Genomic DNA, 15388 nt, shown 5'->3' on the forward strand with positions numbered 1-15388 from the left:
ACTGCCTACAAATTGAAGAGCATATTTATAATTTCGGTTCTTTGATGGCAAAACGGATAATAATATTTTAAATGTAAGATTGAAATCGTTTATTAATTTGTTTTCGATTTTTGTTTGTTCTCCAATACAGCAAGAGCTGTTTTTATAACGTATTTTTAAGAACTATAAAATAGCATATGATTAATACTTTAGATGCTTTTTCATAATTGATTGGTTTAGAGAATCGATTTAATGGAAAGGCATTTGGTCAAGAATTAAGAATGAAAATAATATAATAGATAGATTGGTTGTATAAAGAGATAGATTTGAACTTTCGCATAACATAAATCAGGTACATACCTGAAGAGCGACGAATATGGTAGCGAACAGAGCAACAAATATGAGACAAATGGCGACAGCTATAGTCGTAGTCGCTGTTATCGCCAGCGAAGCCGAATCGCTTTTATCGGTCGTTCTTTCGTAGTTTGCATACACTTCAGAAATAGCTGTGTCAGCCGAGGCAAATTCTGTTCCTGGCATTCTTCTTTTACCAGCTGGTGAGCTATTCCTGCAGCCACCTGTATTAACGTTTAGAAAAACATTGATTAACTGATTAACGCTGATTAAATCCATATTGAGCGAAATAAAATTCTGTAAAACAATTCAAAATTGAATTTGATTTTTTACTAATTCCTTACCACAATTGTACTAGGCTATTATTAATATTGTAGTGCGTACATTCATGAAATTTTTTTCTGATTTCGAAATTATATTCATGAATTTAAACCTTAGAAAATTTATGTTCTCAAGTTATTTAATATTCCTCAGTCCAATAATGACTAATTTCTCTTGCCAGTTTCCGAATCACAAAGACAGCACTCTTCAGCCAGCGCCCCCTTCTCGTTACCCATGCAGCAAGGAACGCACTGATTGTTCAACTTATCCAGATGCAATGGTGGCGAACACGCCGCGTAACTAAATTTTCCTGGACCAGTACATCTTCCACAATCGGAAAGGCAATTTTTACAGAACTGCGTCAGGGGATCGTAGTATTGCGCTCCAAGACATTCCATGCAGAGGCCACCCTTTAGCATCGAATGGGGTGGGTAAGAAGTACATTCCATCGGCCCTTCTCCTGTAATGCATTCACGCGTTAATCTTTCTTTCACACAGACACACTTATATGAGATATACTACTGCTCATAAATATGCAGACATTTTAACTGATTTATGATGATACATAGTACATGTACATTGGTAAAGTACATAAATTAATGAGAAATGAATGGCTAAAGATAATATCCAACTATAGAATACAGTATTTATATAACAGTTAACAATTTTTAACTTATAAAAACTTCTTAAAAGATTCACTTTTAAGTGCAGTTTAAAAATTACGATAAAAATTGATATACTTTTCTTAATTTTTGCTTTTTATCAATTATCATGAAAATTTACATATATAAATTTCAATTGTTTAATACACAAAATTAACCGTGATATCTCATGAGAATTTTTTTGTCATGTTTGAAAAAACCGAAACACGCTGGTATTTCTCTTATATACCTTTGCAAGTACGACAGTAATGGTGACACTTCTGGCAGCCGAAGTTAGATTTGAATCCTTCGGGACACTCCGAATGACACTCGCCCGCTGCTAGTTGACAACCACGAGGGCAGATCACGCATTGATCTCTTCTGGGTCCGGAACACGTTTTACACGACAGGTAGCATTTCGCGCACTGACCTCGATCGCTGTAATATCTGCGTTGAAACAAGATCTTTCGTTTCATGCATTTATCGACGTTCATGTTATATAAGATCGTAGAAGTTTTTAGAATTTTAGATTTCTCTGTAAGGAAGGGGTTGAAATATTTCAAGTTCTATGATAATTTAGTAAAAACGTTTTAGGTTTGATAGAAGATCATCTCTCAGTTGCTAATTCCTTATCCAAAAACTAATATATAACAAAATAAAAACTCAACGAATAGACCAGAAACGAAGGGTAAAAGAAAACAGGAAAAATATTTGATTTTTCTAAAGCAAACTTACCCCTGAGCACAAGAGAACCTGCACTCTCCACTCTGGAGCTGCAATCCATCTTGACAAGCAGTGCAGTTCAGTCAAGACACGCACGTTTTGCAAGTATGCAAGGTACGCAGACGGGTCTAGAGGGCTGCGCCATTGAATAATAACCATCGTCGCACTGATACACATAGCGTTTCCCTTGAAGGAGCAGCGATGTTTGACAGGAGACACAATGATCTTCACCAGGTCCCGCGCAAGTTTTACATGAAGTATGGCACTGCTTGCAGTGGCCATTTTCGTAATATTCCGATGTATTACAACGATCACGATGTTCAGGAGCGCAGAGGCTTTCTTTGTTCAAGCTCCAGCCTTCATCGCAACTTGTGCAGGTTGACATGGAGCAGGTAGCACATCCGGGTGGACATGGAATGCATTCGCGACGCTTTTTGTCCGCTCCATAACCCGCTGGACAAGACGCTCGACATGATCCTGGGATTTATAAAATTCATTTTAAATTAAAGCTTAAATTGTACCGTTGAGTTATAGCTGACTATAATATTAGGTAGAATTGTGGTGGCACTCGACAAGCCAAATATCACCACTCGACACTAACTAGTGTCGGACAACGGCAGCGCAGTGGTTAGCGCTTTAGATTACGAACGTTTGGAACCGGGGTTCGAATCCCGGCGACCGGAGTCCGATTTTTCTTCCACGCACCAAATAACGGAGGAAAAATCAGCAGTACCCCAGCTGTGACATCTACAGCCCCTAGCGACAATTACTCCGGACGAGGCCCAACAAGTACAACTATCACGGACAACAAATACCACCTCAAACTGGTGACCCCGACGTGACCGACAGCGAAACAGAGGTATGACCGTGGTAGCACTACCGAGAGACTTCCATCATCGCGAATCTAAGACTATGCAAGCTGGACATACCGCTACAACGAACACGGAACGGCCCTTCCATCTTCAGCAAACCTGGACACCTCCGCTCCGATCGACGCGCAAAGCAGGTGACAGAATACGAGACGATGACCAAGCCAAGAGTGATGTAGCCATCGCAAAGTTCATGGGCATCACCACCAGCACGTCATACTAAAGAGAGGAACAGAGTCCTACGACCGTACAAGGAACGCTCTGCACCGTACCGAGAGGTATCCATGACCATATCGAAGACATCGCGCAACATCTGCAAGGATAGGACAACAATCGGCTGACGCTTTACCACGTTAAGATCTATAATGTTATCTCTGGTAAGGGTGTATTGTAGCGGCACTCGACAACAAATACCGCTACTCGACACTAACTAAGCAACCAACTCTAGGTTTCGAACGTTCGGGACCCGGGTTCGATTCCCGGCGCCCGTGATCCTATTTTTCTTCCACGCATCAAAATGGAAGAATAATTAGCAGTATCCCAGCAGCGACATCTACAGCCGGCAATTACTACTATCACGGACAACATATACCACCTCTACAATACTAATTAAGAATAATATTAAAATAACCATTGATGTTGATGATGAACTCTATAATTCCACCTTAATCATTTCAGAAACTTTAAAAATTACTAATTGCTTAAAATGATAAGCTTCTACCTTACGTATGTGCTGTATAAATTTAGACGAGTATAATAGTGTATATATGAACATTACGAATATGGAACATGTAAGTGATATTACAAAAAGACAAGATATTACAAAAAAAATATAAATATTTATTAGGCTTATATACAGCTAATATTTAATAGGTTTATATACAACATATTTGTACACAATTTGTTAGTTTCATAGTGTATTGGACGGTATCATTGCAGTCTTTTACTTTTGAATGGCGGGTGCAGACTGACTGCCCGATTTGGAATCTCGTATAGAAGCACTACGTCTTCGCTTTAGTTCTTCTTGATGTCTATTCTTAGCTTCCTTTTGCCGTTGTGCTAACAGCTTCGCATATTCTGCTGCTTGTTGCTTGCGAGCCAAGCAACGCTTCGTCTTTAGAGCCAGTCTATGCCTCTTTCTCTATATAAACATATTTTTATTTTACTATAAACTCCATACTTTTGAAAAATTTTAACTGAAACAAAACAACAATATAAATATAGATACATATATGTACAAACCTGGAGTGTAAGTGGGGTAATAAGACGTTGAATTTTAGGGGCTTTCGACCGCTGTGGTTTGCTCTCTTTTTGAATTGGTCGTTTCACAACGAATCGACGGACATCATCTTCCTTCGATAAGTTAAATAGTTTGCGAATTTTGCTCGCTCTCTTGGGTCCTAAACGGCGTGGGACTTCCTTGTCAGTTAAATCCGGGATATCCTGTAAGAATTTAATCAACTTATACATTAAATGCTTCTTAGCATTAAAAATGTTCTTTAACACGTTCACGTGGGCGTTGCAATTTGTATTTCTCGCCGTGGGGCAGCACTCGTATGGATTATTATTTGAAGGCCACATGCAATTCATAGATAGCTGTTATACGAGTGTGCCCTTGGTTGAAGAAAAAAACTTTGGCAGAAAAAAACATTTATTTGTGGTACTGTAAAAATAAACAAAAAATTTCTACCGCCACAAACGATACAAAAACAAAAACGGGGCCACATTGTGAGTTTTGAAAATCGTAGCAGAGTTAAATTTTTTAAATGGATTGACAAAAGACCAGTTTATATGTTTACTACTTCCAAGAATCACATGTGTACAATTATTCAAGGAAAAAATGATGAAGTAAAGTCTGATATTTTTTTATAACGATGCAAAAAGGGGTGATGACTTATCCTATCAAATGACATCGTACTGTAGTTATTTACGGAAAACCGTTAAATGGTACAAAAAAATTATTATACAATTAATATGAGGGACTTGACTCATAATTCCGTGGTACATATATCAAGGATAATGTAATAAAGATATTAATATTTTGCAATTTAGAGAAAAAATTATTGTTCATCTTTGACCAATAATCACCACATTGCAGAAATGGCTATTGAAAAGCAAATACCTTCACAAAATGTTCACATTTTCTCCATTCACATAAAGGATCTGTAAGAAAGTCAAGAAAAAGAAGTAAGGAACGTTATAAATGCTTATATAAAAAAAATTAGAGATTATGCCATGAAAAAAAACTAAAAAAATTACGATATACTGCAATCATTGTGAGAGCCAGCCAGCACTTTGTTTCAAGTGCGTTTAAAAATTGCAAATAGAAATAAATAAACAATTAAGGTAAGGTAATTATAATATTGAATTGCTGTGTTTACTATCGAATTTTTGTTTTGTATGTTTATAATATTGAGATGAAATAAAATAAATCCTACTTCTTTTTCATTTAATAGACGTCAAATTTCCATTTAAATTTTCAAATATTTCAAATTGCGATTTTTTCTAGTTACTAAACGAACTACATTTTTGATGGTACGCACCATCTGATAGAACATTCAAGTGTGAGTCAAGTGTACGCTGCCTGATGCGAGACTCAAGCGCGAGCCACCGGTGATACGCGCCGGCGTGAACGTGTTAATAACTTAACTCACTGATCATTACATCCACAGATATGTTGACTTTTAGTGTATCGCTTATACACTGAGAAAAAGTGTAAATTACATAACACAGTCTCCCAAATCAAAACACTATAGTTAATCTTCCATGTTTACGATAGTATCATAAGATAATAAGACAATTCTAAGATACACCCTGAAACATGGATAATAGATAGAAAGTACAGTCAAATTAATACCTTTTCTCCTTTTTTGACAATGACGAGAGCGAGTACTGAAAGGTTGGAATCGATTATGCATCCATGGACAGAATTACGTTTACGCTCACCATCACGTCTAGGTCTGTAGCATGAATGTCCTTTTGAGAGCAATAAACGTACGCGCCCTAGTTACAGGAATTTTTAAAAAATTAAAATCAAACGAAATTAGAATAAAAAATGCTTGTGTTACCATTAGTCAGAACGCCCTGTTTCATAGGAAATCCTTGTTTATCATTGCCGCCGGAGATACGAACGACATATCCCTTCCATTCGTTACCGAGAGCATCGGCCTCTACTTCTGCGCCCATACGCTTTTCATAAAAAATTCTCAGCTTATGTTCATCGGAGATTTCAAACAGTTTTTGACATCCTGTTGCAGGATACGATACGTTCAACTAAAAAACACAAATATTATACAGCATATGCAAAGATTTATCAGCTTTTGCCAGTTTATTTAATGTACGTAATCAAACAAAAATGTTATATATACATAGCCATATAAAGCTTTATTAAAAAGTTAAAACAAAAATTCAAAATACAAGGGGACTAGTAAGAAACCCGTTATCACTATGCTATAAAATAACAGTAGATACAGCACCTTGTAATAAGGCTTCAATTGATTTATACTTATGAAGCATTTTTTGCTTGATAATAGCCATAAAATATATTCACAAAGGTCGGCTGTTTATACTTGTAGAGTGAAATATAGGTTAAACGTCTAAGACATTTTAATGAGGTTATGCTTACTTTCGTAGTATAATAATGAAAATTGTAAATCTTAATGCTCTATATGAAGAAAATTTAGCCTCTTGCCTTATGATTTAAGTTCCAATAGTGTGTGCCATAAACAACAAGATCAGTCACATGTCAAACCAATTTATGATTTGGCTGAGTGTTCGTGTCTTTTTGTAAATGCATGTGTACAGGCACAATTAATTTTACTTTGCAGGATGTTTGATAAATAAATACTACCAACTGATCATTGAACAAGTAAGATTTATTATCTTGAAGTCAATAATAAATCTAATAAATCAATAACATTTTTATTACAATTTCTAAAAAAACATATTTTAAATTATGAACGTCTTGAAAAAATTTACAAAAATTTAATAATCTTCAATCTGTGATATCTTTCAAAGCGTATTGGTACATGTAATGCAACTTTACATCTTTTGCACTCCCACGTTGTTTCACTACGTTTTTTATGTTTTGTGCATGCTTTACAAGCTCTTGGTGGCTTTGATTTCGATGGTGTTGGATCTATATGCTTGGGAAAATGACCCCAATGTTTTCCATGCAGTCTCTTTGGTAAATCTCCATTCGATAATCGTCCTTTTCGTATATATTCTGGTAATGGTACATTTTTTAGTAATGATTGGGCTATTTCAATTCTATATTCAGCATAAGTCTGTTATTTGTGAGTATTTATTTTGTTGAATAAAATGTACGAGTTAAACAGAGCAATATCAAAGAGGTAAAAGAAAACTTTTCGGTATCCTTTCATACATTTCCTCATCACAGGGAATCATGCTAGCATTCGGTCTTGCCGGTCAATTCCTATCATTCTGCTATTTTGTGTTTTGAAGAAAGAATATAAATGTCTCGTATATCCTTCCATTTTAATGCCATTATTCCATTGCAGCTTCTCATTATATATTCACCCTTTTTTAATTTTACTTTATAAAAATCTTTTGGCATATTATTTCTGTTCCAGTGCACTGTTCCAACAACATTAGTTTTATTGTTAATTAAAGTTTTACACAGTTTTGGAGAACAATTGTTTAAATATAAAGTATGTCCTTTATGTAATATTGACTGTGATAGCTCTTTGACAACACTTTCAAATGCACTGTTACCAGAATTTATTTTATCACTACCAGTGTATATTTTAAGGTCATAGCAATAACCTGATTCTGACTCACATAATTTATAAAATTTTATACCAAATCTTACCCCTTATGATGGATTAAATTGTTTATAGGATAAGCGTCCCTTATATTTCATCAATGATTCATTGATAGTAATGTTCTCTTGCATTGTATATACTTCTTTAAATCTTTGATTCAAAAAGTTTATCACAGGTTTTATTTTACATAATTTATCTGTATTGTTAGCCAAATTGTTATCTGCAAAATGCAAACATTTAGTTATTTGCAGAAATCTTTTGAACGGCATTGTTTTTCAGAAAATTGGAGTTTTTATAACTGCTTTCTTAGACCAATTCATTTGAATTGTTGGTTTTTTAACTTCAGCCATTATTATACATAGTGCAAAATATATTTTGATTTCACCACAGTCTATAGGAAACCAAGTTTTATCTATTTTTAGTCTTTTATTTTCATTGTTCATTATTTGGTTTGCGTATCGATTCGTCTCCATGACAATATTTTCCCAAAATATATTATCAAATATTATATTAAAAAAGTCTAATTCTTTTTTGTTTTCACCTAACTGACTCAAAATTGCCACTTTTATGCCAGGAATTTCTGTATAATTCCAGATTTTTGGATCATTAGTTTCTTCTTTCCAAATCCATAGCTCTGATTGTTGATGATTACTGTGGTCTTCATCGTCGGTATCATCTTCAATAATCAGTCGCTTACAACGTTTTCGTACAGGAAGTGAAATATCACTACTGTCACTATCACTATTTAAAATATCTATCAAATCACTTTTTGCAATGTTAGCTGAATTTACAATGTTCCCAACAACGCTTAATATTCTTTTTGAAGTCATTTTTGAGAATAAATTTCGAATATTTTTCAAGAAAATATATTTGCATATCCGAATGCGGCCAAGAAAATTAGTAAGTATTTGTCGCGTGTAGCCCCAAGAACGTACCACGTCTCTCACACGTATTATTTACTTTTGGTCCGAATGACTTACCATGTCTCTCACACGTGTTATTTATATTTGGCCCGATCGACGTACCATATCTCTCGCACGATATTGTAGGATAAGGGGTTAAGTATTCTACATTTGGATATGACTTGCTTCATGCTACTTATGCCGAAGATAAATGAAATAAGTCTTATTTTAACATTGGTTAGGTATACAGATAAACGAATGTTTCATAAATTATATATATCTAAAATTACTTATAGCATTTCAATATATAAATTTTTATAGTAACTGTTTGTAATATTTGTTAGATTTTGAAATTATTATTGGATACGTACCTTCATTGTGAGAAGTATCAAGCAATGCAGCGAGCTATAAACAGAAAGACCGTATATCGCACAAGCGGACACTGAATGCGTAGTAGAGTGCGTGCACCGGATATCCGGTTTAAGTCCAATGAAATTTTAAAGTGAAAATAGCAATAAACAAACTCCTTATAAATCTGTAAACAAATCATATTGATACTTATGTTTTCATAGAAATTATAGCTTAAATTTTTAGTAGTAAATTAATTCATCAACGAATTACATTTCTCTGACAAACAGATGTGAAGAAAATTAATAACATTTCTTTCAAATATTTCAAATCACTAATGTATATGTACATATTTTATTATATAGAAAATATATAAATGCAAGAAGAAACATTATTGTTTCTTTATCTTTAAAAGATAAGTAAATATTGAAACATATTCTATCAACAGTATTATTTATACTGTTGTCTATTAGAAAGAACTAGTTTTTAGTTCTGGGATAGCTCTTTGGAAATATTAGAATTTTTGCTTAAATACATGAGTAAATAACATTATCATAATAGGTTGATCATACCTTATACGATATATGAATAATGGATAAATAAATCTAGACTAGAATCGCGTTTTACGAGTAATAAGGTGGTTTACACTATAACAATAACTGTCATTTTGCAGAAAGAGACGAAAGCAGGAGGGGGGCAGCGTTCTGAAATGCCGACTTGCGGGCGTGTGTGACATTTTGATGTAGAGTGTCTTTGATGATTTTCGTCATGTATTGATTTAATACATAGATATTTCCGAAAAAAGTTAAGTTTAGTCGATCTTTTCAGAGGAAAACAAATAACAATGAGCTATTTGAATTTAATGTAAAACATTGAATATATTAATTTTTTGTAGGAAGATGGATGTCGCAGTGATAGAAGTCCTTCAACAAGCGGGTAGTCAGGATCCCACTATTTTGAAACCAGCTGAACAAACTCTAAAACAATGGGAAACTGAAAGGGGATTCTACACTGCGTTATATGTAAGTTGCATGAATAAATGTAAAATAAATTTGATTAGATTGTAAGGAGGTAAAAATTTATTCCTGATCATTTTTATTTTAACTAGCATATATAAGCATATACTATTTGCTTATGTACGTAAGATTATTTTAGGTTATTTATTTTCATTACTAACGAAAGTCTAATTATTATATTGTGAGTAAAATATTAATAATTATTTCAGAATGTGTTTTCTAATCATTCCTTGAGTATCAATATTAGATGGATGGCTATTTTATGTTTCAAAAATGGTGTTGATAAATATTGGAGAAAAAATGCTCCAAAGTAAGTATTCTTTAACGCAATCAAATTTGGCTAATAGTATTAACATCTTAATGTAAATTAATTAATAAATAACATGCATTATTACTACAGTGGAATTGCAGATGACAAAAAGGAATTTCTTAGACAACGTTTAATAGTAAACTTTGAAGAACCTGTAAATCAGTTAGCTATCCAATTGGCAGCTCTCATTGCTAAAATTGCAAGGTAATTGATATTGATTAAATAATTTGTGTTTATTTTTCTCTGTGATTCATAAAATAAGTTAAACGAAATAATGTTGTGCAGATATGATTGGCCTAGAGAATGGCGCTCATTAATTCCAACCTTATTGGATGTTATAAGAGGACAAAATCCTTTGGCCCAGCATCGGGCACTGTTAATATTACATCATGTTGTTAAGTGTTTAGCCTCTAAACGTTTAGTTCCTGACAGACGACTCTTCCAAGAATTAACCAGTAGTGTGTTCAGTTTTATTCTGAATGTGTGGAATACTTACACAGAATCTTTTCTTATAATGGCATCAAATGGGGCAGACACAAATCAGATACAGGAAGCTTTGGAAAAAGCGTTACTTCTATTGAGAATTCTTAGAACACTTATTGTAAATGGGTTTAATAAACCTTCAGAATCCCATGATGCTATGTCATTCTTGGAAATTGTTTTTGAACGTGCAAGAACTTGTCTTGAATGTCGTTAGTATATTTCTCCTCTGATACTACCCTTAATATCAGTTATATATTTGTCTCTCTTAATAATGATTTTTATATAATTCTAGGAAAGACATTAATTTCAAGAGGTATACAGATGGAAGTATGCGATAAATTTATAATTCATTTAACTAAAGTATTAATAGGAGTATTAGAAATGCATCCATTTTGCTATGTAGAACTAATACCAACATCATTAGAATTTTCTGTTTTTTATTGTTTCACTGAAGCTGGTCAAGCCCTAGCTTTTGAAAGATTTGTTATACAGTGTTTAAATTTAATGAAAGGCATTTTATTATCTACATACTATAAACCAGCTAAAGTTCTCAAAGGTATATATGATGGATAATGGTATTTTGTAAATTTATGGGTGTGATTTATTAAGCTTGAAAATTTGTTAATACAGATACGAAAAATCCTTTAACATTGAGAGCAAATCAATTGAGACAAGAATTTTTCACACCTGAAACATTAGCAGAAATTTGTTCAAGGCTGGTAACACATTATTTTCTTTTAACACCTGCTGAATTGGAATTATGGGATACAGATCCAGAAAGTTTTGGTAAATATTTGTATACATACATACATATATATATATATTATGTATATATATAAACATTGTACGTACATATATATATGTATGTAGAATGTTTTATATTTCTTATTTATACTGTTTTCAGTTGTCGATGATGGCGGTGAATCATGGAAATATAGCTTAAGGGTAAATATTTTATAGCCAAATATTTACAAATATTTATAAATGTATTATAATTGTAAAATTATACACTTTTATTTACTTTATAATTAATATTTTATTTTCTTTAGTCTTGTATGGAGTGTCTGTTTGTAGTAATTTTCCATCATTTTGGAGAAGTTCTTGTACCAGTTTTAGTTGAATTAATGCAAAGACATCATCAACCAGTTGACCCGAATAATTTGCATGCTATTCTAGTAAAAGATGCAGTATATAATGCAGTTGGTTTGGCTGCATTTGATTTATACGATGAGGTAAGAACAAAATATCACAAAAAAATCAGTGTAAATAGTCAGTCATCCAGTTTATCACGCTTCTATTTACTAGGTAAATTTTGATCAATGGTTTTCAACTACCTTAAAAGAAGAGTTGAAAATTCGAAGTAACAATTATAGAATTATTAGAAGACGAGTATGTTGGCTTATTGGGCGCTGGACAAGTAAGTAAAGTGCAGCTTTTTAAACAAGTAGGATTTATTATGTAATAATCTTGTATTGTAATAAAATTGCAGCTGTTAAGTTAAGTACAGAGTTAAGACCAGAATTATACAAACTTATGGTTGAAGTTTTGAGTCCTGAAGAAGATCTGGGTGTTCGCTTAGCAGCAAGCGATGCTTTAAAACTTGCGATAGATTTTCAATTTAATCCGGAAGAATTCTCGCCATATTTAGAACCAGCATTCTCTTTATTATTTTCGCTCCTAAAAGAAGTAAAAGAATGTGATACCAAGGTATGTATGTATATACTGTTATATGTTACTTTTAAAATATTGTTGTAGTTCGCAAAAACATATTTTAAATAATTTTCAGATGTATGTGTTATACGTGTTATCATTTATGATTGAACATGCTGGTAGTGAAATAAACCCACTTGTTGGAGCCCTCAGTTCATATTTGCCAGCACTTTGGCAAGAATGTGAAGAACATAATATGCTAAGATGTGCTATAATTTCAACACTTGTACATCTGGAAAAGGTACATATTTTTTATATTGTTTAATGAATTAAACTATATTAATATAAATCAAATTATTAATTTTGATATTGATAAATCAAATATATAACTCAATGATTTTATTAAAAATTTTAAATAATAGATAATATTTGAATTATTTTTTAGGCTTTAGGTTCTGAAAGCGTCCTTATAGAACCACAAGTAGTAGGTGTTATTGCATTAAGTTGTGACGTCAATCAAAATTGTCACGTTTATTTGTTAGAAGATGGCTTGCGATTACGGTTAGCTTTACTGCAAAATGCAGCTGCGCCAACATTGGCTATAACGGAACTGACTAAAAATTTGCCTGCTGTATTAGGTTAGTAAATAATTCTATTTGACTATGATTCTTATAAACATGCAGAAAACTTGATGATCTTTATATTTTTCAGAAAAATCATTTGAACATTTAAAATTATGTTTGTATATAGTTCAAGCATATGTAATATTAAGTCCCCAAGAATTTTTAAGTCAAAGAGGAGCGATTATAATCGAAACACTTAGGCCACTTTTAGGAGATTTGAACTCGGAAGGAGTTGTAATGATAATGACAGTGTTTGAAATGTGTTTATGTGCTTCACCTCGGCAAAGTGCAAAACTTATTAAACCTGTTTTGATAACTATATTTGAGTGAGTATAGTTGCTTCAGTATGTTATAACAAGTTATGCACATTAATATTTCTTTGAATTTTGATAGAAATATGTATAAGGAAGAAGAAGTTACGATGACGATGACTATGTATTTATCTATCGTGGCAACAGAACGTTATACGTTATGTCGTAACAGTATATAACGTTATACGTTGTATCGTAATACTATATAACATTATACGTTATATCGTAATAGTATAGGGTCATACGTTATGTCTTAATACTATGTAACGTTATACGTTATATCGTAATAGTATATAACGTTATACGTTATATCGTAGTACTATATGGCATTATACGTTATATTGTAATAGTATAGCGTTATACGTTATGTCGTAATACTATATAACGTTATACGTTATATCGTAATAGTATAGCGTTATACGTTATGTCGTAATACTATATAACGTTATACGTTATATAGTAATACTACATAACGTTGTACGTTATATCGTAATGCTATACAGCGTTATACTTTATATCGTAATAGTATATAACGTTATAAGTGGTATCCTAATACTACATAACATTAAACGTTATATCGTAACAGTATATAACGTTAAACGTTATATCGTAACAGTATATAACGTTATACGTTATATCGTAATACTATATAAGGTTATACGGTGTAACGGTATACTACATAACGTTATACGTTATATTGTAATGGTATATAACGTTATACGTTATATCGCAATGACATATAACGTTCTAAATTATATCGAAATACTATAAAACGTTATACGTTATATCGTAATACTATGTAACGTTATACATTGTAACGGTATACTACATAACGTTATACGTTATATAGTAATATTATATAACGTTGTATCGTAATATTATAATAACGTTATATCGTAATTGAATATAACACTATACGTTATAGCGTAATGCTATACAGCGTTATACGTTATATCGTAATACTATGTAACGTTAAGCGTTATATCGTAATACTATATAAAGTTATACGTTATATCGTAATACTATATATCGTTATACGTTATATCGTAATACTATATAACGTTATACGTTGTAACGGTATACTACATAACGTTATACGTTATATTGTAATATTATATAACGTTACATCGTAATATTATAATAACGTTATATCGTAATTATAATATAATATAATATAATATAATATAATATAATATAATATAATATAATATAATATAATATAATATAATATAATATAATATAATATAAATTATAATATAATATCGTAATTATAAATATAATATCGTAGAGCTATACAGCGCTATACGTTATATCGCAATACTATACAACGTTATACGTTATATCGTAATACTATATAACGTTATACGTTACATCGTAATACTACATAACGTTATACGTTATATCGTAATAGTATAGCGTTATACGTTATGTCGTAATACTATATAACGTTATACGTAGTAACTGCATACTACATAACGTTATACGTTATATCGTAATGGTATATAACGTTATACGTTATATCGCAATGATATATAACGTTCTAAGTTATATCGAAATACTATACAACGTTATACGTTATATCGTAATACTATGTAACGTTATACGTTGTAACTGTATACTACATAACGTTATACGTTATATCGCAGTGATATATAACGTTCTAAGTTATATCGAAATACCATACAACGTTATACGTTATATCGTAATACTATGTAACGTTATACGTTGTAACAGCATACTACATAACGTTATACGTTATATCGTAATGGTACTTAACGTTATACTTTATATCGCAATGATATATAACGTTCTAAGTTACATCGAAATACTATACAACGTTATACGTTATATCGTAATACTATGTAACGTTATACGTTGTAACTGTATACTACATAACATTATACGTTATATCGTAAAGTGATATAACGTTATACGGTATATTGTAATACTATATAACGTTATACCTTGTAACTGTATACTACATAACGTTATACGTTATGTCGTAATGTTATATAACGTTATACGTTATATTGTAATACTATATAACATTGAACGTTATATCGTAATATTATAT

At 32.1% G+C, this 15388-nt stretch overlaps 2 protein-coding genes across 4 annotated transcripts in view; one reads left to right on the plus strand and one right to left on the minus strand.

Moving 5' to 3' along the window:
- The window catches only part of LOC125384639, a 225330-nt gene that overhangs the window by 141340 nt on the left and 68602 nt on the right, over positions 1–15388 (plus strand). For both annotated transcript variants that reach the window (XM_048409926.1, XM_048409925.1), the window contains exons 54-66: positions 9817–9943; positions 10147–10247; positions 10338–10451; positions 10533–10939; positions 11023–11286; positions 11361–11516; positions 11635–11675; positions 11780–11962; positions 12036–12147; positions 12220–12437; positions 12517–12681; positions 12826–13018; positions 13092–13329. In XM_048409926.1, coding sequence (XP_048265883.1) covers positions 9817–9943; positions 10147–10247; positions 10338–10451; positions 10533–10939; positions 11023–11286; positions 11361–11516; positions 11635–11675; positions 11780–11962; positions 12036–12147; positions 12220–12437; positions 12517–12681; positions 12826–13018; positions 13092–13329 — 2319 coding nt within the window. The remainder of the gene's footprint in view (positions 1–9816; positions 9944–10146; positions 10248–10337; positions 10452–10532; positions 10940–11022; positions 11287–11360; positions 11517–11634; positions 11676–11779; positions 11963–12035; positions 12148–12219; positions 12438–12516; positions 12682–12825; positions 13019–13091; positions 13330–15388) is intronic.
- Positions 3707–9087, minus strand: LOC125385919 (40S ribosomal protein S6-like). 2 transcript variants are annotated; one of them, XM_048409938.1, is made up of 5 exons: positions 8945–9087; positions 5956–6160; positions 5745–5890; positions 4130–4330; positions 3707–4028 (listed from the first exon to the last, which is right to left on the minus strand). In XM_048409938.1, exons 1-5 carry the CDS (start codon positions 8948–8950, stop codon positions 3831–3833), a joined length of 756 nt encoding a protein of 251 aa, XP_048265895.1. In that variant the 5' UTR covers positions 8951–9087; the 3' UTR covers positions 3707–3830. The 2 variants fall into 2 exon arrangements, with proteins under 2 accessions (XP_048265895.1, XP_048265896.1); XM_048409939.1 differs by lacking the exon at positions 8945–9087 and adding an exon at positions 6364–6781.

The sequence above is a fragment of the Bombus terrestris genome, chromosome 11 (assembly GCF_910591885.1).
Source record: "Bombus terrestris chromosome 11, iyBomTerr1.2, whole genome shotgun sequence".
Classification (NCBI taxonomy): Eukaryota; Metazoa; Arthropoda; class Insecta; order Hymenoptera; family Apidae; genus Bombus; species Bombus terrestris.